We start from the raw sequence: 21620 nt of genomic DNA on the forward strand, positions 1-21620 counted from the left end.
TCATTTCTGGAGTGTAGTGCACGCCTGAGTTTTTGACTATGCCAAAAGGCCTACAGAAGAAAACTGAAAAGCCAAAGCTTAAAAGATCCCAAGTGGTTTGGCAGATTGCTATGTAGCCACAGGTGGTGTAAAGTGTGCCTTACTGAGCTAATTACACTGAGCAATTACAGCAAAACATTTTCACGTTAAATTGCTGTCAGAAACAGAATTACAATACAAACACATAAATAATACACTCCCGTATTAAAGTGTGAGTAAAGTGTGAGAGAAGGCTATAGAAGACCATTTTCTGGTGCACTATGCAGATAATACTGTGCTGAGTTTTTTGAGCAAGTTCTGTGGCTCATCGAATAATTTCAAAAGCATTTAAAGCGTAATTTGTAAACATTATAAACATTAAATGGTTTAGCTGTGATGCTGTGATGCTGTGCTGCGCTGTACTTACGGTGCAGGCTGAAGGAGATATTGATGATTCTCTCGTCTGTGAAGCTCTTCAGATTGGGGATGAAGGCACATTTGAGGTTTGTGGACGAGGGGGAGTCTCCTACATGGATCCAGCAGACCTTTTCCTCAGCATAAAGGAAGTCCATGGCGGTGGTTTGTTTGGTGCTGGTAGACAGCAGATTGTTGACTGTGGTGCCGCTCAGAAAGGTGGCGTTTATGTTCTGGGAATTGGCGATCAACAGGACAGGAAGACGTTCTACTGGCACTGGAAAGAAAGACGGACATAACTGAGAGTAAACAGAAGGAACACGAGGAGATCATCGATATGCACTCAGACAACCTGGTTCACTCTACAGTTCTACTGCTGCCTGACTGTACTCACCATTCTTGGCCTTGCAGGAGCGGTTGTCTGGCTGAGACAAGTAGCCTTCCACACAGGAACAGGTGTAGGATCCTTCGGTGTTAGTACAGCTCTGACTGCAGGTCCCGTACAGGCTGCACTCATCAAAGTCTGAATCCAAGAAACCGCAGATGGTGTTATTAGTCAGTAAATACACCAAATAGCAGGTTTCAGCTCAGAAATGAAATGACAACACAAAAGGATAAAAACTTCACGGTATAATTTGAAGAAAAGATGCTGATTAATATTTACTTTCAGTTTGCTTAAGCTGGCAAATACATCCCTCATTTGTTTTTCATGTTCCCACTGGCTTCTAATTTCTTAAAGGTGTGAGTATTTGTAGATAGACACCAGGTTTGTTGCAAAAATAATCACGATATAAATGGGGTTTACATGTGTTGCTCATCATTGCCAGTAAGTCCTCCAAAAACCTGCCAAAATGCAACGTTTTCAAGACAGACTTTTGCAGGAAATGCTCCACATGTTTCTCAGCACCCAACCCACCCACACTTAGTTTGGCTTCTACAAAACCTGAATAAACTTTGGTTTAGCTTTGTAAACAACATGTTTATTACTAAAAAAATGTGCGCATAGGACAGACAGATGAATCACAGGCTGTTTTTCTGCCGTGACACGATGATTAGACACTTGCGGTCTATACTTGACTATTGGAATTTATAGGAACTCACCTTTGCATGTCTTTCCATCTGGGCTGATCTCATAGCCAGTCTTACAGTAACAAGCAGGCCCTGCCGGAGTAACGGCACAATGTTCCTTGCAGCCCATGTGTGAGCAGTTGGTGGTATACTCTGAAATAAAATGAAGGAGAGCAACGGAAGAGAGGAATGATGAATAAATGAACACTAAAAACAAACGACAGCTTTTAATCATGTTTGTCTCCTGTTACTTATATTGCTACTGCACTGAAAACGCTTCCTCGGTGGTTCTAACGGGGAAAGGGATTTGTAATAATTACGCAATAATCCGTTCAACATATCACTATACATCCAGATATTATACTGTGATCACTCAGCCTCTATTCATCTCGCTCAGTACTGTCTATCAGAAGACACAGAGCTTAGAGAATGCCTGTAGGTATCAGGCACAGGTGCTGCTGAATCTGCTATTGTACGCTTTCTTTTTAGAGCTCAGCAGGGGGCTTAACTGCATAAAATCTTCATGTGCATTGCTAAATTGTTCAGTTTCACCCTCTATGGCTTCCTCCCAACTGTGAAGAACATATAAATAACGGGCATGAACAATTTATAGTCAGCTCAGTTATATCATCAGTTAAGACACTAGAACTGACAGAGACATGATCTACAGTTTCCTTGACTGTTCTGTGCCTCAACATGTCCCTAAAAACAAAAACAACCAAAAAAAACCCTCAAAAATAAATCAAATCAACAATAACTGGAAGGAAGATTTTAAAAAAAGAGTCAACAACAACAACAAGTGGTTCTCAGTAGAAAAATAGATACAGGGGAGTTTATTCAAAATATGACTGTGTCTGTGTAAATGGTACAAATGGTTCCCATTATAATTCTGCTGTTGCATTAAGGAGTTTTCAGGATCAAACTTTGACTGTTCAGCTCAACGCAGAAATCATGAGACTTGGTCAAACTAATGTATCGAATATCTAGTAACAACTAATGTACCAGCCTTGCCCTAAAATGACAATAAATGTTTTAAACTTACGGAGAAAAAACTCAAACATACACATACAGTCATATGAAAAACTAAGCACACTCCATGTTTAAGTAGCTTGGCAGCAATAATTTGAAAGAGTTGTTTCCTATATGACTTCATCCATTTCTCACATCATAGTGAAGAAATACTGGGCCACTCTTCTTTACACCATTGCCTCAGTTCATTGAGATTTGGAGGCATTCATTTATGCACAGCTCTGTTAAGGACCCGCAGTATTTCAGTCAAGTTGAGGTCTGGACTTTGGTAGATTTTAACTTCATTGTTTGCTTTTTCAGCTGTAGATATGTTGCTGTGCTTCAGATCATTGACTTGTTGTATGACCCATTCTGGGGAAGTTTTAGCTTTCACAAAGCATTTGACTCCAGAATACTTTGGTATACAGAGGAGTTCATGCCCAACTCAATGACTGCAATGAGCCCAGGTCCTGTGGCTGCAAAACAAGCCCAAATCACCATCCATCCACCACTGTGCTTTACAGTTGGTATGAGGCATTTGTGCCTATATGCTGTTTGGACTTTATGGTTTGTCATGTTACCCTTAGGTAATTCAAAAGTAGAAAGTAAATTTAACAGCAGTGCCAAGTGCAACTGGCGAACTGATACGAATGATTACAGGGGTAGCGGCAAAGTAAACTCTAAATTGGGAGAAATGTAACCCATTTCACTAAAGTTATTTCTCTGGAACTCTTAATCTTCAGGTCAACTCACAGGTAACGCTTCAAATCACTAAAGTATAACATATATATTCTAGTGATCTTAAGATTGTTTTAGTTCTAAGTGAGTAAGAAAAGAGACATAAAAAAAAATATTCCCACCTAGCATTCAAAATCAATGTCTCAGTGTTATCACAGACCATCTCCAAGGCTGCGTACACGTCTGAGATAAAAGAGTACAAACATAACATGCTACAATCACATCTTCCAGTCAGCTGACCGGCTACATAATGGGACATCAGGAGAGCTTTCAAAAGAGCAGGGAACACGCCATGAGATATAAATCTAGACATGAGTCATAGTCAAACAAACGCACAGCCATGTCAAACCAAGCTGAGATCTATCAGTCACAAGTGATTCACTTTTCCCAGAAACACTGGAAGACTCTTCACACTAAAAAAAAACACCTCTAGAAAGAGAAGAGGCGCAGTCAAAGTGTCGCATTTCCGAGACAAAATCCCACGAGTCTGTCGCAGTGCTGTGCAAACCTCTGAACTACTGACCGAATGAATTTCTTAAATAAAAAATAAACTTCATCTGTAAGCGCTAAGCGGGAAACAGAGAAGAAACCACACAAATCGGCAGATTTTTTTGGTTTGTGCATTTTTAAAGACCCCAGACCCCTACATGAGAAAGGGATGAATTCCCCCGTGTAACCACCGTCCTGCTGACAATCCTTATACAATCCTATGAATACACCAGTCTTTCTGCTCCTCTCAAGAGACTTGCTGGGACAACCACAGTTGAAATTACAGACATGCTCGGAATTTTCCAAAACAAGTCTGAGCGCCGAGCAACTGAGATTAGTTTAGAAAACCAACATGGGCAACAATGTAAACAACCTACGGTGACAGACACGGCAAAATATTTATTTTGAATTACATAAAATGCAGAATGCAACCTTAAAATCAGTCAGACGACCCTTAAATGTAACACTTGACGTCTCAAAAAAAGCTTAAGATGTCATGACGAAATAGATAAACATGCACTTCCAACTCTAACCCTTAAACCAAGTCACAGGCCCCAAAATGATTTCTTTCTTCTTCTTTCTTTTTTTTTTTAAAATAGTGCAGAAGGTACCCCTGGATACGGGGGCATGCCATATGCTGACAGAGTTTCACTCCAACTATGAGGTGAACACACACACTCACACACACACATATACCCTAAAGAAGTCTAGCCAGCCTGAAAGTGCATGAAAATTTGATGCCCCTCCCAGTGGCTCTCTCCGTGTTTCTTCGATAAATAATTAATCCTAGCTCATTTTTAACTAAGAGTATTGGGGACACCCAGAAAAGAATGAAGGAAAAGAATGATGAACGGACTCATAGGTGAGCGAGGTGGTGAGCAAGACGGCAAGGTTAGATATTTAATTCAGAATCTAAGAAGCCAGCTTTGAAACGAATAATGAAATATTAATTAAATATTTTTCATCCACCAGGAGTAGGATTTTTGTACATGCTGGATGTGAGAAAGGCAGGTTTCGGTGTGTGTCCTCCACAGTAAAACTCTACCATTATTGACAGTTACGATTATTAAAGACTAATGGACACTCCAGAGGACAGGTGAGTGATGCTGGGTTTGTGATGTGTGCTGACTTTTGACCAGCGCCACATAAAGCAGTCTGATAGTAATTGATAGTCCATCATCAATTCTGTTCCTCTGCTGACCTTTAAGTTAAAGTCCCCAGGTTGAGTTCCTTTTAGATCTTTACCCTTTCCTCCAATAATATAAAAGTGTTTTGCACAATTAAATTCTACTTTTTGCCGCTCTTTTGAGCTCAATCAGCAAATTCTTAAAAAAGAAATGTCACATTCCTTGGAGTCATCATAAATTACTTCCCAGTTTCTGGTTTCAAAATCACCGCTTCCCTAATTTAAATCATAAAGACTTTATACCTCTAAAAATACACACAGCCGCTTGGGACGAAATACAGCATACAGAACCGGTGGGAACATACGCAGGCGGCAGCACAATCCAATGTTATAACATGAATGTGGTAAATCAACATGTTGCTGCGATGTCAGCGGTGCTTCACGGTGTGCACATTTCATGGGTGAAGACTGTACAATAAATAAGTAAAAAGACAGTCAGACACCATCAGTTTCACACAGATCCACATCTGTAATATTAACCTACACAGTCTTATGCAACCATGTTGCATATCATAGATGAGGGCAGAATTATGAGCTTCCTTATGAAAACTGTAAGTAGTTAAGAACAAGAAGTTTTCCAAACATTCTAGTTTAATTTTGGACACTTAGATTATTTCACTTCACAAAAACCAGAAGCTGCCAGGGTCAGTGCTCAAGTCTTAATGACCTATTTATACTGTGTGTAAACTGGAAGATAACCCTCAGCTTTCTATAAAAAGGTCAGTTTTTTTCAGGAGGCTAATAATACTGACCCTTGTAATCTTTCTTTTTTTTCTTAAGTAATTCTGTTGTTGTGTGCAAATAGAAATAATTTATGCGTTCTAAAGAAAACTAGTGTTTTTAGAGATGCTATGTTAAAATTCAGTTACTCCCAAAAAGCAGTTGGGGAATATTTGACAAAAGCTTTCATAGGGAGCTAAAATTTTTATCCTCATCTGTGTGTAGTGACTTTTTGGGGGGGGGGGGGGTTGCATAAAAATGTGGCTTAAGTGATACCTCTGCAGTGTGGTCCTTCATCCCAGCCATCAGTGCAATCTGGGACCCCATTGCACAGTTTGCTCATGTGGATGCACAGCTCTGTTCCTCCACACTGGTATTCATTGGGAGGGCATCGTGATACCGTGCTGTGTGGACCTGAGGGAAGACAAACACAAACACGGTTGACTGACAATGTTAAGTTGTAGTTGTTAATGCCAGCTTAATCTTTACTATTTCCACATGTAGCTTTTATTCTCCTTTTTCTGTAACAATGTGTTTTACTAACATCCTTCTTTGAACTTTTGTTCCCAAATTTTAGCGCTCGCTGCAGTTTGCTCAAATTTCCAGTGGTGGCTGGAAATTCTTCTGCATACAGGAAGTCAAATTTCTGGTGTCATAGTTTGCAGAAGTAAATGACACAGATGGATGCACATGCAGTACAAGTACACCTTCCCCAACTGTTTTGTATTCTATGACATCAATGCATGCTTGCAAAAGCAGAACTGAAAACATCTAACTCTGAATTTAATAACCTCTCATCCAAACAATTTCAAAGTTGACAGTACTTTTCAGAAGGTTCCCACTAATACACATTCTATTAATTAATATATTTAAATAGCAATAAATTGCAGACAAAAAGAATCTGGGACGTAGCAAATATGATACAAATTAAAACTCATTATTTCTTTTTATATATAACATTTGTCAGAAGGTTCAATAAATGCTCCATTTTCAGAAAATTTGGATTTTTGGTTCAGGCTTCTGAAGGGTTAGTCGTAGATTTAGCAAAGCGTTGGAGACATTCCTGAGATTTTGGTCCGTATTGACATGATAGATTCATGCAGTTGCTGCAAATTGGCATATCTATGATGAGTCTCCTGTTCCACCACATCCAAAATGTTGCCCTACTAAACAGATCTGGTGAATCATGAGGCCATTTGAGCACAATGAACTCATTGTTATGTTCAAGAAATCAATTTGAGATGATTTGAGCTTAGTGACATATCCTGCTGGATGCAACCATCAGAAAATGGATACACTGTGGTCTTAAATTGATGAACATCATCAGCAACAATCCTCAGGTAGGCTTTGGTGTTTAAGTGATGCTCAGTTGCTACTAAGGGACCCAAAGTGTGCCAAGAAAATATCCCCGACACCATTATACCAGATTGGCAGCATGAAATGTTTATACACGGCAGGATGGCTCCATGAGTTTACGCTGTTTATGCCAAATTTTCACACTACCATCTGAGTGTCGCAGCAGAAACTGAGACTCATGAGACCAAACGACATTTTTACCAATCTTCTACTGTTTGGGTAAACTTGTGAATTGTAGCCGCAGTTTCCTGTTCTTAGTTGGCAGAATAGAACCAAGTGTGGTCTCTGCTGCTTCGAGGTTCGACCTGTTGTGCATTCAGAGATGCGCTTCTGCGTATCTTGGTTGTAACAAGTGGTTATTTGAGTTACTATTGGCTTTCTATGAGCTGGAAGCAGTCTGGCCATTCTCCTCAGACTTTTGACATCAGCAACACACCTGAGAGATGGCTGTGTGGGAAAATCACAGCAGATCAGTGATTTCTGAAATAATTCAGACCGGCTCATCTGGCATCAACAGTTGTGCCATGTTCAAAGTCACTCAAATCACTTTTCTTTCCTATTATGATGCTCAATTTTAATTACAGCAGGTCATCTTGGTCATGTATTCATGCCCTAATGCTTTGAGATGGTGCCTGATTAGTTGTCTGCATGAATGATTTGTACTGAATAATCTGTATGTATATAGATAGATCTATTTTAGTTTATTCAACATAGGAATATAACCCAAACAAAGATTAATTGGTTACATTTATAATTGTTATCACTTGTATATTTAGTGCCTACATAGTTAAACTAAATAAGATAAGCTAAAAGTATTTACTTAAGTCCCGTCACTGTGCTTGGATTTCCAATAAGAACCACTCACGGCAGGAATAAACACAAGTGTGATGGATACCAAAATTGTACTGTATCACCGCATCTGTGAAAACACCTTTAGCTGTGCCATTGCAAACCCTTGTTGAAAGCAGCTTTGTCTCAAGCCACAGAGGCTCATACAGCACAGCCTAAGAATAATCTTATCCTCTGGATCTTCATCATATGCCTTGTCCCTTTATCTCTTTCATCAATTTTCTCTCGACTATAAACCATGCAGTAAAGCAGGAATGCTTTAAAATCGGTCTTCACAAAAATACTGCCCTTTTGTTCTAGCAGTAGATGACAGACTTTCTGACAAAGTCCCCGGGCACTACATTTGTCAGACCGAAGGAACACAAAATCCTTCTCTGCCACCTCTCCCAGTGAGTTAAGCTATCCATTCCTAAATTTCTGTGGAGAGTACCACTGCTGTTGGATTCAACACAAAACATCACAAGAATAAAGAATCCATAGTCTGGCTTTCAGTGAATCAACCAATATAGGTAATATTATATCTTAGAACCTTTAAATATTACCCTTTGTCCAGATACACTGCAGAGTACACCTGACCCAGTCACTGTGCTGAGTGATTAATGATTTCTTTTGCAGGAATTAATCAGAGCTACATGTTGTAATATCTGATGTTTTAGAGTTGGGAAACCTTGCTACATAAGATCCTGTTCTTACACTGGCTGTGGTTTTGTGAAACATTGTCTCCTCTGTGTAATGCAAACAGGAAAGATTACATTTAAAAAAAAAAAAAAAAAAAAATTCTAATGCTTTTTTTCCTAGTACTTCTTTATCGTGGATGTTCATGCATTTTTCCTGCTCGCCAACTTAACCGGCAGAAAGACACAGCAAGCATCCAAAGCACCACTAAGGCAGCAAAAGATGGCCACTAAAGAAAAGTAGGAGGAACTATAAAAACACACCATTATCCTAGCTTGGACCAGCCAAATGACTGCCTTCACTGAATCTGCAGTGTGCACACATCTCTCTCCAAAAGGCAAAACACCAACAATAATCACACCAGAGCTCTGGCATGTAGTCCCGATGTGAGTGTGCGCTAAGAAAGAACTTTGGGATTTCTGGGAAGGAAAACATGTTGACCTTTGAAAAGTAAATTCATAAAACTTTAACTGGATATAGAAAGAACATATACTGACAAAATCCATTGCAAAGGAACTCCTTTTTCCTTTTTCTGGGATTGAGTTTGCTGTTTTGTAACTCTGACCAGACTTTTTTTTTTCCCACAGACTAAATGACTCAGCATAACCCCGGTACAAACCCTCTGTGTGTGCCCAGAACTTTGGCTGGTATCTCCAAATTTTGAAGCAATAATCCACAACTTTCGGCTGCTCTTGTAACATTTATCATCACAGTGATAACATCCAGTTTGCAGCAGAATGAGGCTATAGCTGAGAACAAATGCTTTAATTAGATTTCATACTTGTGTTGGAAATGTGATAGACGGTGAGATGTTTCTGCTCAAGTGATAGTTTGGCATTTAGAAAGCACTTTCCTTTCTTTCCAAGAGTTAAATGAGAAAATCAATACCAGAATGAAGCTCCAGCCGAGTTGCTTAAACTACTTAAAATGCTTTCCAGTTAAGATTAGTGATATTTCGAGGTGGCACATTTTTTGAGACAGCTTTGCTACTGTAACAATTTCCCTCTGCTTCAAATCTTCATGCGAAGCTCGCTCCCAGCTCTGCAGTTAGCACAAACACACTCGAGACTGGGATCAAATTTCCCATCAACTCGTGCCAAGAAAGAAGTTTCAAACTGATCCTTTAAGTTTCGTTCATTCATAAAACAATAACCTAAAAATGGAAAAAAAACATTATTTCTTGTGTTTAGTGTTATGACATATACAAGTGGTAGGAATTAGGTTTTGTTCTTTGCTTAACACACCGACTTCAAACAGACTGCTGGCCTATATGCTGCAGATGCTTTTTCTGTATATGTGAAAAGTTAAACTGTTGGCTCTGCCTTTCTTCCATGTTGTTATGCCTACTCACTTTCCTTCTTTAAACAGCACATAAAAAATGATTTGTCCTCCAAAGGCAAGGTAACGTGACGGAGACAGAGAGGCAGACAGAAATAAAAAGAGAGAGCGAGAGAGAGGAGACACAGAAGGCCATGTGAAACACCTCATCCATAGGAAGTGGCCAGAAACCCACAAGGCTCAATTCTTCTTCAAGCTGGCACCAGGCGAAGGTGCCGCGGTAGAAAAGGCATTTCTAATTTGAATTAAATAGGGTTTTTTAATCAACATTCCTCTACAGTGAGTGAGCCAGGTTAGCAGGCCTGAACCTTTTTTTTCCTTTAAGAAGTTTCCTTTGCTCTATTTTTGTACAGAGCTCATTGACTAGTTCACTGAAAGACCTGCACAGGGCTACTGGGTACAGATTCAACTATTCTCTATCTCAATCCACGAAAAAGAAAAAGTATCTTAGTGCCTGCATTATTGACCCCTACAAGCTATTCTTGTGATGCTGATGGTGGTTAAAAACTGGGGGGTTTTCCTAGAGCTGGGCGATAGAACGATAACGATATGTATTGCGAAATAACTTTTTCTCGATAGAAAAATTAAACTATTGCGATAGGCCTCATCTCTCTTGTCCTCTTAAAAAAAAAAGAAAAGAACAGCCAATCAAAATTAAGTAGCGCAGAGCCGAACCAATCACAGCCGCAGCGTCACGTCACGTGACAGCACAAGTGCCAAGGCGCACATGTGTATTTGATTGGGAAGCAGCCAGCCGGGCTGCCCAGGTAATGGAGGAAATGAGTGCGCCGACTAGAGAAAAATCAACCGAGAGCGTGAGCGAAGGTTACCGAAGAAAAAACAGATGATGGTTCCAATGCCGGAGAGCTTGTCGAACAGAAGGGCCACAGAAGTTCCGTAGTGTGAAGGTATTTCGGCTATTTCAAGTCTGACAAAAAACAGAGTAGCGCGCACTGTAAATTGTGCCGAAAGCAAGTCTGGAAATGCAATAAAGCGGTGCATGCTCAATCTCTGACTGAAAGCGCTGATTCGTCATTCGGCTTTTGTCAGACTAAAGTAACTGTTAAAACTGTTTGAAAAGCTAAGCTATACAACAAGGAGAGATTGAGAATTTCCTTTTAGTTCTCAGTTTATTTGATATTGACAAAAGTTAGTCAGTTTTGTCTGTTCTTCTGCAAAACAAACTGAGATTTATTTTTAGAATTAAAACTTTGTTTCTAAGTGGAATTGACAATTTAGTGGTCTGTTTTGTTTGTTCTATTTTGAAACTTAAACACTTTAGCGGCTGCGTTTTGTGTAGTTTGCAATATTTGCCTTTATTTATCTGAAACTGAAGTCTCATGTTCCTTAAGTACATCTACCCTGTTGAACTTATTATGGGAAATAAATATTTAAATCAAAACAAGCTGCTGATTATTTCACATGTTACTTGTGAGCAACGGCACATTTAAATCTTACAAATGTAGTTATTTGGCTTATATCGTGATATATATCGTTATTGCCTGAAATGAAAAAAACATATCGTGATATGAAAAAAATCTTATATCGCCCAGCTCTAGGTTTGACTATCTTTTTCCTGTGGAGAACCAGAATTTGTTCCAAGACCTAGTTTCTCTGCTACAAACGTCACGGAGGCGTCAGCAGATACAGGACAGGTGTCATTTCTTCCATATCCCTTAAAAATTAAAACTGCAATGCAATATGAGAGCTGAAGTAACCATCTATTTTATGATTTACCCCTTTTTTAATCAGTATAAGCACCTGGCGGTCACAGCTGGAGCCAAACAAAGCTTTTCTTCTTTAAGCACCAATCAAAACCAGGCTGAGGCATGCAGGATTTCATACACCTTGTACCAGTGGAGTCTCTAAGCTGCTATACACTGAGGTAGATCACATGAACTTTTCCGGTCCAAGGGAATGAGGGCAGAAGGGGGCGGTGGTAGTGGGATGGTGAAGAAAAGAACTAAGGCTATTGTTTGGATCACACAAATCGGCTGTGACCCCCTACAAAACAGGCTGAGCCACAGAGCTGTAAGCAGTGTCACGTGCGAAGCCTGACCTGAACTGTGGCACAGCCACGTGGAGGGAGAGCTGGGGTAACAGTAAAGGGTAAGGACCACGGGGCACAGGAGCAAAGTGATGACAGGGCAGTTGGCACTCTGTGATTTATGAGGAGAATGTTGTATGTGTCATGTAGGAATCGCTCATAATTTTGCAACTTTAAGATTTTTATTTCTTTCACAAGATGAATGCCGAATGATTCATCCTGGAAACTGCTTCCTCATCTGCATTCCCTCTCCACCAGTAGAAAGGAGACAAGCTGATTGAGAGGGAGTCATGATCTGGGTCCGGATTAGGCTGTCCCAGAGCCCAAAGTCTGTTTGGCTGCAAGGGTTTTCCACTGAGTAGTTCACACTTTTCCCCCATATTGCTAGTCAAATGGATTCTTAATGCACCAATAAAAACACAAATACAAATAACAAGATCCTGCCGGTGCTACAGTAAAACATAAAAGGAGCTTTATGAGAGCCAGAATGAGGCTCACTGCAGAGAAAACCAATTCTACCCCACTGCCTTTTATTACATGTGAAATACTTCAGACGGTTAAGTATAAAAACGTAAAAGCAAATTGTACTGAAAAGAATAATCTAATCAAAGGCATCACACATACTGTAAATGTAAACTCATGACCACGTCCTCACGGGCCCTCACTGGTGATGCTCTTGAGCCTCATGACATATTCTTGGATGAAGCGCCCAGATCCTGACCCAGCGCCACAGAGGCACCCCACGACCCTCCCCTACCCCACACCCCCCTGGCCTGCCCTGCCAAAGGAAAACAAAACCCCAAACAACTAGGACACCAAAAATTAACACAGCAACAGCACAGCCGAGCGGCAAAGGGAACAATGGCTGCACTTCACAGCTGTTTTTTCCCCTCTTTCTGACAGCTATCCTATAAACACTTTGCTCCGCAGGTGGAAAACAACACATTAACCTGCCACTCGAACCGCACCTGTGGGTGACTGACAAGTACCACAGTGGTACAATTTTCAGTTAGGCTATCTGAATTTTCTTTGTACAGGCAACCACATCTCAGTATTAGCTGTCTTTTTTTTTTTTTTAACAAAAATTTACATCATAAAAGTTTATTCCAGTAATATCTGGCTTGACTGTGCGTCCTCTCCCACCACCCTGCACTTAATGGTTGGATCTTTGCTCACTCTTTTAAATTCTAAGATATCAAGACTGCATTTTCCTCCCTTCTTGTGGGGGGGTGGGCTTCTGGGGTGGCTGGCAGGGGGACAAGCAAAGCAGGAAGGCTAAATCTAGCTTTTGAAAGCACAACAAACTGAGCCTTCTCCAAACACACAAGCACCACTGCTCCTCGGGGCAGAGCAACCACTAAGCAAACAGTGCTGTCAGCGCAGTAAATTGAAAGATTCGAACAGGACAACATCACCAGAATACCCCAACCAGCTAGACAGAGTGGACAAACTCCAGTATTGGTTATGAGAGAGAAAAGGTCAACGATACATGCAAAAAAACTGGTGTGGTGTGAAATTTAAATATGTGGGGACACACTTGCTCTCCTTCAGCTTTAAAAGTACAGAAAGGAGTTTAACACATCTTTCTCTCGCACAGCAAACGAGACGCTCTTTTCCTACCCTTCACTCTTTCTCTTGGAGTTTTGAAAGAAGAGGAACAGACCCGTCGCTGACTAAAATAAGGTCTTTACGCGGCACCTCTTTTTCCCAGATTGAAAAGACTTCTTTCCTCACCATGGTGTGAGGCTTAACTCTCAGTTTTGTTCACATTTTCCTCAAAGAAGACTTACTGCTGGCCCAGAATGACTAAATATCTGAAAGGCGTTCCAGTCCACTTTGGCTCAGACCTCTTACTCAGAGAGCAGCAGGCTGACTTTAATCGTCACAAATCGAGCACCGAGCCCCAAACCGAAGAGTTATTTTTAAATTTGTTACACAGGCCGACAGAAAATGAAATCAAAGGACAGACTAATTATCACCTTGAGAAATAGATAAATGAAACAGGAGGGTTGGGGTTGGGGGGGGGTCGGGATGAGAGTAATCATCATTGTAAGAGGAGTGTGAAGTTAAACAAATGCTGCAGGAGACAAGCTGTGTGTTCAATAATGCACACTACAGGATACAGGCTGCAGTCGTTCACTGCTGCCACTAATCAGACACAGGTGGTGAGAAAGATGAGCCGCAAGGCAAAGCCAGGTGTTCAACATCTGTCTGTACATTCAAAAATGTAGGGTTTTGTTTTTTTTGTTTTTAGTTCACCTTACTGATTTTCTTTGAGCTGAAAAGCCCGCTGTATATTTCTCTTTAGGCTTGCTTTCGCTTTAGGGTGCCTATGGCCTACCACACCTCTTTTTGGGGAGAGACCTGCTCAGATTACATAATAGCGTTTTAAAAACTGAAACCCCTGACATGCTTTTTTTTTGGTAAACATAGGCAGGGCTCTGCTTCGGGCGCCAGCTTTGCCCTTTTCCGCTGCCCCAGCCTCAACCCCTCATCTAAAAATGGCCCCGTAGTCGGTGGGTCACATCTGGCTCACCACATCCTTCAATATAGTCATTACAGTAAATGCACAATATACATTCCGCGGAGGTGAAAACAGACCCACAGGTTTCTATTTTACACATAAAAAAAGGAACTGCAGTGAAATAAATGAGAGCAAGTCTAATGTAAAAAGCAGGAAAGGATGGTCCCATTTACTCACGTTAGGGGCAGAATTTCTGCAAATGCAGCTGGGGTTTAGGTCGGAATTAGTGATTTCTCTAATGATTCGGGCAGATTCTTAGCCATCGTGAAATACCATCAGGGAGTCAAATAATGGGTTCCAAAATCCTTCTGCAGCAAGAGAACGAGCCTGTCATAAAGAACTGTCTACTGCAGCAACACAAGGAGGCTTGCAACAGATGGTAAGGCCCCCACAGAGCCCTGATCTCAGCATCACAGAGACTGAAGCAAATAAAGGAACTTAAATCAACAGAACAAGATGCTTCAAACCACCTACTCTTGCCAACTACCTTGAAAAACTTTGCAGAAGTGCACCTTGCACCGAGGTTTTATAAGGGGAAGTATTTTTTTCTGTAGTTTGTGTAACTGTACCCGAAATATAAGAAAAAATATCTTCTGCATTATGTTTTCAAAACATACCTATGTTACAGTACGACATCAATACGCAGGGGGGAAAATAGATGAATGAATGGCTATGTGACTTTACCCTCTGTGTTCAATTTGTTACTTCCTGTTTTTACATTACAGGGTTTGTCTCTGGTGTCTTTTCTTTAGATTTATTTCCTGTCCATTCTTTACCTTGATTATGTTCACCTGTGTTTAGTTTTCCCTTGTTACTTTGTGTCTTTTTTCCCCTCATTGTAACCACTCTGCCTTTACAGAGATTAAGTTTGCTGTTTCCTTTTGGATCTTTGATATTTTATGACCTTTGTGGATTTATCAACTTTGGATTTTTGGATTTTTTGCTGCCTGCAAGAAAAATGGTGTTCAGTTACCTTTTGCCTGTTTTTGGAGCATTTGGGTCCTTTAACCTATAACTATGAGATGTTTACATTTTTTGATATGCATCATGTGTATACAACATGTATTGCACATTTTTAGATTTTTTTTTACACCTATGGACTGCTTAAAAATCAAATATAAGACTTATTAATTTGAACTTTTACACAATCCTTGAAAGATAATACGAACCTAGCCATACATATTGGAAATATTTTTAAAAATAATTGAAAAGGGAATGGTTTGAATCCTTGCAGAGTTTATTCTTAAATATAGGAAGTATTAAATATAACACACAATGTTATTTTGCAGAATAATATCAGTGAATTTTGAGAAACCAATGGGGCATATGGCAAGGAAAACGACATCAGTAGAATATATAAAAGGTAAGGAGCAGGAAATTTCCCTCAGGAGTTACACTGGAGTCTTTTGTAATGCAATGAAACAAGAATTATGTTAGACTAGGCAATAAAATGTGAATCCAAAAGTTCTGTTTGCAAATCCAAACAAAGGGGTTTGCTTGTTTTTGAGGTTAATTTCACAGGTATAACCTACACCAAAAGATGCAAAGCAAGTCTATTGGTGAGTCTCAACCACGGTAACAGTTTACTGTGTACTGTGTAAATTTAGCAGCTGTAGTCAGGTAAGACACCCGGTCATGATGCAAAATAACTGTGTTAGAATTACTCACCTATTACCTACACACCTATGGCTACCAGCCATGACTGAAATCCTTCAGATTCCAATGAAATGCATGCATTAATAACAGTAACTACAGATATAGTTTTTTGAATTTTAGCTTCTCCTCGGTTTTTTTAATTGCAAACATTTTCTATTTGATTGCATAGAAAAAGCATGAAAAAAGCTCCATATAAATGAAACCTATGAATATAAATGCTACAAGCGCTCTCCAGATCAGCTCTAGTAATACTCTCTGTTGAATGCATTTATAGGTACAATAACACACAAACAATAAGCGATTCCAGATGTCACATTTACAGCTTCTTTAACTATTACTACTATGAGTCATCTTTGTCACGTGTGTCTGCATCACATCTTAAATTTCCTTCAACTGCGAGCATCAGATTTACTGAGTTGGTTAAAGTGTTGTCTAACTATGTTGCTGCATTCATTTGGCATGGATTCATGGTCTTTGAGAGCTATTTTCCTCATCTTCTTTAGTTAATAGTTAAAATTCTTATTATGAGAGGTAAAAATGTGTGTAAAGAAGTGGAAGCACTCACACCTTTATCCTTATAGGAACAACAGACTCTTATACTAACCTAGTATTATTTAATTTAATGGCTTTAATATGACCTGGGTTGTTGCTCCTTTTATAACTGCAGTCAACTGTACATTAGCAGATTATAACCGCTTTTACCTTCCAAGGTTAAAGATGAAACCCACTAGATTTTATTTTCATGACAGTCTTTCATTTCTTCTGATAGGCATCAGTGAGATGCCCCATTACATCAGTTGTTTTCCACTCTAAAAGTGGCTCTTCCTGTGTTATTGAGGCAGGAACTGACACCCTACCTGAAGGCTGCAGACCACACTGATATTCATCTTTTGGCTTTTAACTGTTCATTGACTAGAAATGTAGTTCAAAGTTCTATATAAAGGCCACACGCCCAGAAGACCATTTTATTTTTGTTTTACTCATTCAGTATCCCTCTATGCCAGTCTGACCCAGCGCCCCGGGGTACAAAGAACAGCATTGTAGGGGTTACACAGCAGGGCAAAGCAGCTGCACTGGACAGTGGCTGACTTCACTGGCAATAGCCAACACCTCAACAAAGGCCACTGTGAAGCTCCGTCCACATGAGTGAATAAATAAACCACCTCATGCATCTTTCAACCAGAAGCATCTGCAAAAGACCCTCCACAAAGAGCACTTTTAATCAAAACAATAAAAACGCAGGTTTGTCAGTATATGATGGGGGAAAACGTGCGTATAAAAGTTTTTGCTGTCCATTTTTATCTCTTGTCATAGTCTCTGAAAACTCTGGTTTAGAGTAGCTTTTTAGGTGGTTAGGTTATGTTGGCCGTAACGCCGCCATTTAAAATTTAATGTACTGCAGCAAATTAAAAATTGCTTCATCACAGAGACCATCCAGCAGGGGAGCGGCTCAGACTCTGTGTTGTATGCGGCACATGTACACATGTGTGTATGCATCACAGCTAAGCAGACGAGTTTCAGAGTTAGGCAAGACCTTCACAGTGTCACTCATCCTTATTTTCACTCTCATTGATTTTTTTAAAAGCTGAAAATTTAGACCATCTTAACTTAAAACTAGCTCATATATTGCCTGTGGCTTCGGAAGATCTGTAGTTTGAGCCCCAGTCTAAAGATTGATGTATCCTTAGGCAAGATACTGAACTCAAATTGCCCCCGAGGCATCTATCGGAGTGTCAATGTGTGCGTCTGATAGTTAAACAGAAAGTATTTAAAGGCACAAAATACAGTGCTGTATGAATGTGTGTGTGTGAAGGAGGAAAATGTGGCTTGTATCAACATCAGCAGCAAAGCCCAGTATTGGTTCCATGCCTACTGAGGTTACAGACTCACGTGTGTGTGTGTGTGTGTGTGTGTGTGTGTGTGTGTGTGTGTGTGTGTGTGTGTGTGTGTGTCAACCGCATAATTTATCACTTTCAGGGTCATGATGAAGCTGGAGCCTTTCCCAGGTGTCATGGGGTGACAGCATGGGTCACCAGCCTGTCGTAGGACTATAACACATACTGACAGACAACCTTTCATGTTCCTGTTCACACCGACGGCGAATTTAGAATTACTAATTAACATAACCTGCATGGCTTTTGACTGTGGGAGGAAGACTCTGGGAGAATATGGACACCCAGGACGGCCCGAGCAGCTTGTCAATTCAAGCCCGGGACCTTCTTGCTGTGAGACATCAGTCCTAACCACTTAATGTTACATGTGGCTCATTATTATGTTTGTTTGTGACTACATGAGGAATGAACTACAGCAGGCTTTGCCTAATATTTGCCAATAGCATCCATTCATTGTTGGTTTGGGTGTTTTCTTGAGATTCGGAAAACCTGATTGCTGGTATATTTTGATTACGGCAGGGATAGCATTAACTGAGCATAAAAGAAATTCACGATCCCAATTAAAGCCTCCTGTGCCAGATGGTTTAACCACCTGTACTGAGGCTGGTAGCTGGTCACACTCTGGTGAGAGGAAAGTTTACAGAAACCTCTCAGTAACAGCACAAGCAAGCTCAACTTTAAGTTCTAAGAAAGCTAAGGACTGGTGTTTATTTTCTGACCTTGCTTCACTTCTAGAGTTTTCCTCCCTAACTGTATAAAATCGGGTCCCTGGAGGCAATAGGTCCTATGACTGCTGCTGTTGAGAGGTTTGGCATACGATAGATGGAGTAGCAAGAAACAGAGGATCAAATCATTTCTTCCTGTCCCAGATAGACACAGAAGAAGAAAGGCCAAGATGAGAAGCTGTGTGTGTGTGTGTGTGTGTGTGTGTGTGTGTGTGTGTGTGTGTGTGTGTGTGTGTTTGGCCTAGGCAGGTTGTGAAAAACAGCAGGTTTCTCCATTGCTCTGGGCGAGTCTCTAATGACTTCCAGACCTGCTCTCATCCAGCCTCATGCGTCTAGACTGCAGCTACAGCTCTCTGCCCTAGCCACACAGTTGCTCTCTCTCTCTCTCCCAGGTCAGCCCCTCCAAAAACACGCACACAGACACATACCACTCCCCAACCCACCCGGAGCCCTCTGTCCTCTTAGATAACTACAGGCATTTTAGTCTCAGAGGATGACCAAAAAGACACTGCTGCTTTCATCCTCACCCCAGGGATTCGGCCTCAAAGCATCTCAACATCTAGTTGTGGACTTTGAAACAAGAGCTGTCTTTTTTTTTCTTTTTTCTAGCACTTTCTGTTTGGTTTCGTGTCATGACTGTGTCCTCTGTGGGCCTGCGTGTTAGTGGAAATCACATTTACCAGGGAAAAACAAACTTTGTAGATCTTGTAATTGGCCGTGACAGAGCTATTCAACGGCAGAACGACCTCCTCTCATTTGCTGATAGAACATCCCATTGTTTTCTCTCGTCTGGTGGTGGTTAGCCAAATAAATCGAAAAGTGCATCAATCTCGGTCTTTTAGTCCAGCGGTCCCCAACCTTTTTTGCCTCATGGACCGGTACCAAACGTCTCACGGACCGGTACCGGTCCGAGGCCCGGGGGTTGGGGACCGCTGTTTTAGTCAACAACTGCTGTTAGCGTGTGTTTGAGAGGACAAACGCTGCAGTATTATATTGGCATACCCCGGATACCGAGGAAGATATATTTTACAAATCTACCCATGCAGGTTCTGATCAATTTCCAAGCCAATTTCACACTTGGTGACCGTTGGTTACGTGCAGAATTCACACATTGCCAAAAGAACGTATTCTGCACAGAGAAGCTGAAGATGTTCTTTAAACCAAGTGAGCTCGCATTTTTATTTTGAGATTGAATAAAATGTAAGGTCTGCATAACACTGCATTTTTAACTGATTTAGTGAAAATGCTCCCTGTCTTAACCTGCCTCAAACACACCCTTATTCTTATCAAATGTGATAAGCAGTAACCTGAGCACAGAATGATTCACATAAAGTACGCTCTGGACTCTATTATACAACAAGAAAGAGAAGCAACGTAACTAGTCTTTAATGTCTCCTCTCAGGACAACAGTTATGTCTCTGAATGATTAACTGCCAGATAGTTTATTCTGCTGAACAAGTGAGATGCAGCAGGCTCAATAACCTGATGATTTATTTGGATGCAGCATATTTGAGTCTTTAAACTCATTATTTTTTGAAAGACTTACAAACATCAGGCTCTTCGTCAGAGCCGTCCGGGCAGTCCTTCTCCCGATCGCAGCGCCAGCCCTTTGAGATGCACGTTACCCCATCTTTGCACACAAACTGCTTTGGGCTGCAGGTCCTTGGGGCTAAAAAGAGATAGAAAAAGAAAGTAAGACTAAAAGGATTTCTGGGAGAAAAAAAAAAAAAGCAGCTCTTTTTTTGTCAATGATCTTTATTCCTGAGGTCTCATTAGCAAGCGGTGTCTGTTGTGCTCAGAGTCAATAGAAGCTCACACTGGCCCTAATTAGGTTTTGGAACGTTGTTACATGACGGAGGGCAATAGAGAATGGATACACACACACAAAAAGCAAAATGCGCACTGAAGCAGGCCTGGAAGCAGCTTTGCATAAACTTGCTGCACCTAAATATCCAGGTCAGTATTTGCAAGCCGGTGGCAGAGAAGCAGCTCGTCTGGAGGATATCAAAGAACATCCTGTTCACTGAATTACCCTCCCTCTATTACCCCCCTTCAGTCCAAACTTCCAGGGCGAGGAAAAACTGCCCACTCTAGCCACAGCCAAATGGCAGCGAATATTCAAAGCCACATTAATTCAAGTCCTCTCTGAGCAGCACATGAACACTTTAACAACACATATACACACAGAGAAGCAACAAAGCTGAGTCATTCAGCTTTGGTTTTGGATGAGCAGGACTTACTGTTGAGCGGTGACCAAAAAACAGACTATGGAGTACAAAGTCTTTGGCTTTGAAAACCCGTTAAAACAAATGGAAGAAATAATCTCGGTCTCCAAGATTTTACAAACTTAGTAGGAAAACGTAAACACTGACCTAAGCCTTTTAACCATATTTCATTCAACATGTATTCAGCTGTCACTGAAATGTAAATAAAGGCAGGGATTAATGAACACTCTGACATGGACTGCTCTTCACATTGTCCCGAGCACTCTTTGTTCACGTCCTCTTGTAAAGCTGTGTTTTATCCAGAGCAGATGTTATTTATTATTGCCAGTGTTTGATAAGTTCCCATAAGGTAATCACTACAAAATAAATTGCACAAGTTTCTTTTTAAATCATTCGTCATCAGAAAGAGTGATTCCTACATTACTTAACATGTGTAACTTTCAGTTGCTCTACCTAACTGTGAGGAAATCATACAGACGTGATGATTTTTTGTGGTTTCACAGACAGCAGCCTACGATCTGTGGATGTTTACCAGAGTCTATGGTATTTACTGTCTGTCAGCAGCTAGCTTAACATTTGCCATTATGACCACATGCAGCAACATCTCATAAGTACTCGCTTCACAGGGTTCAAAAATCCCAGCAGATTTGTGAGCGCAAGCTGATAGCAGGCAACCGGCTAGCTTAGCTAAG

At 40.7% G+C, this 21620-nt stretch overlaps 1 protein-coding gene across 2 annotated transcripts in view; it reads right to left on the reverse strand.

The window, feature by feature from the left end:
• Nucleotides 1-21620, reverse strand: part of LOC100706902 (low-density lipoprotein receptor-related protein 1) — a 98385-nt gene that overhangs the window by 60227 nt on the left and 16538 nt on the right. For both annotated transcript variants that reach the window (XM_005469469.4, XM_019358948.2), the window contains exons 2-6: nucleotides 20250-20372; nucleotides 5918-6055; nucleotides 1534-1653; nucleotides 827-955; nucleotides 446-709 (exon numbers count right to left, since the gene is read on the reverse strand). In XM_005469469.4, the coding sequence (XP_005469526.1) occupies nucleotides 446-709; nucleotides 827-955; nucleotides 1534-1653; nucleotides 5918-6055; nucleotides 20250-20372 (774 nt within the window). The remainder of the gene's footprint in view (nucleotides 1-445; nucleotides 710-826; nucleotides 956-1533; nucleotides 1654-5917; nucleotides 6056-20249; nucleotides 20373-21620) is intronic.

Source organism: Oreochromis niloticus, linkage group LG5 (genome assembly GCF_001858045.2).
Source record: "Oreochromis niloticus isolate F11D_XX linkage group LG5, O_niloticus_UMD_NMBU, whole genome shotgun sequence".
Classification (NCBI taxonomy): domain Eukaryota; kingdom Metazoa; phylum Chordata; class Actinopteri; order Cichliformes; family Cichlidae; genus Oreochromis; species Oreochromis niloticus.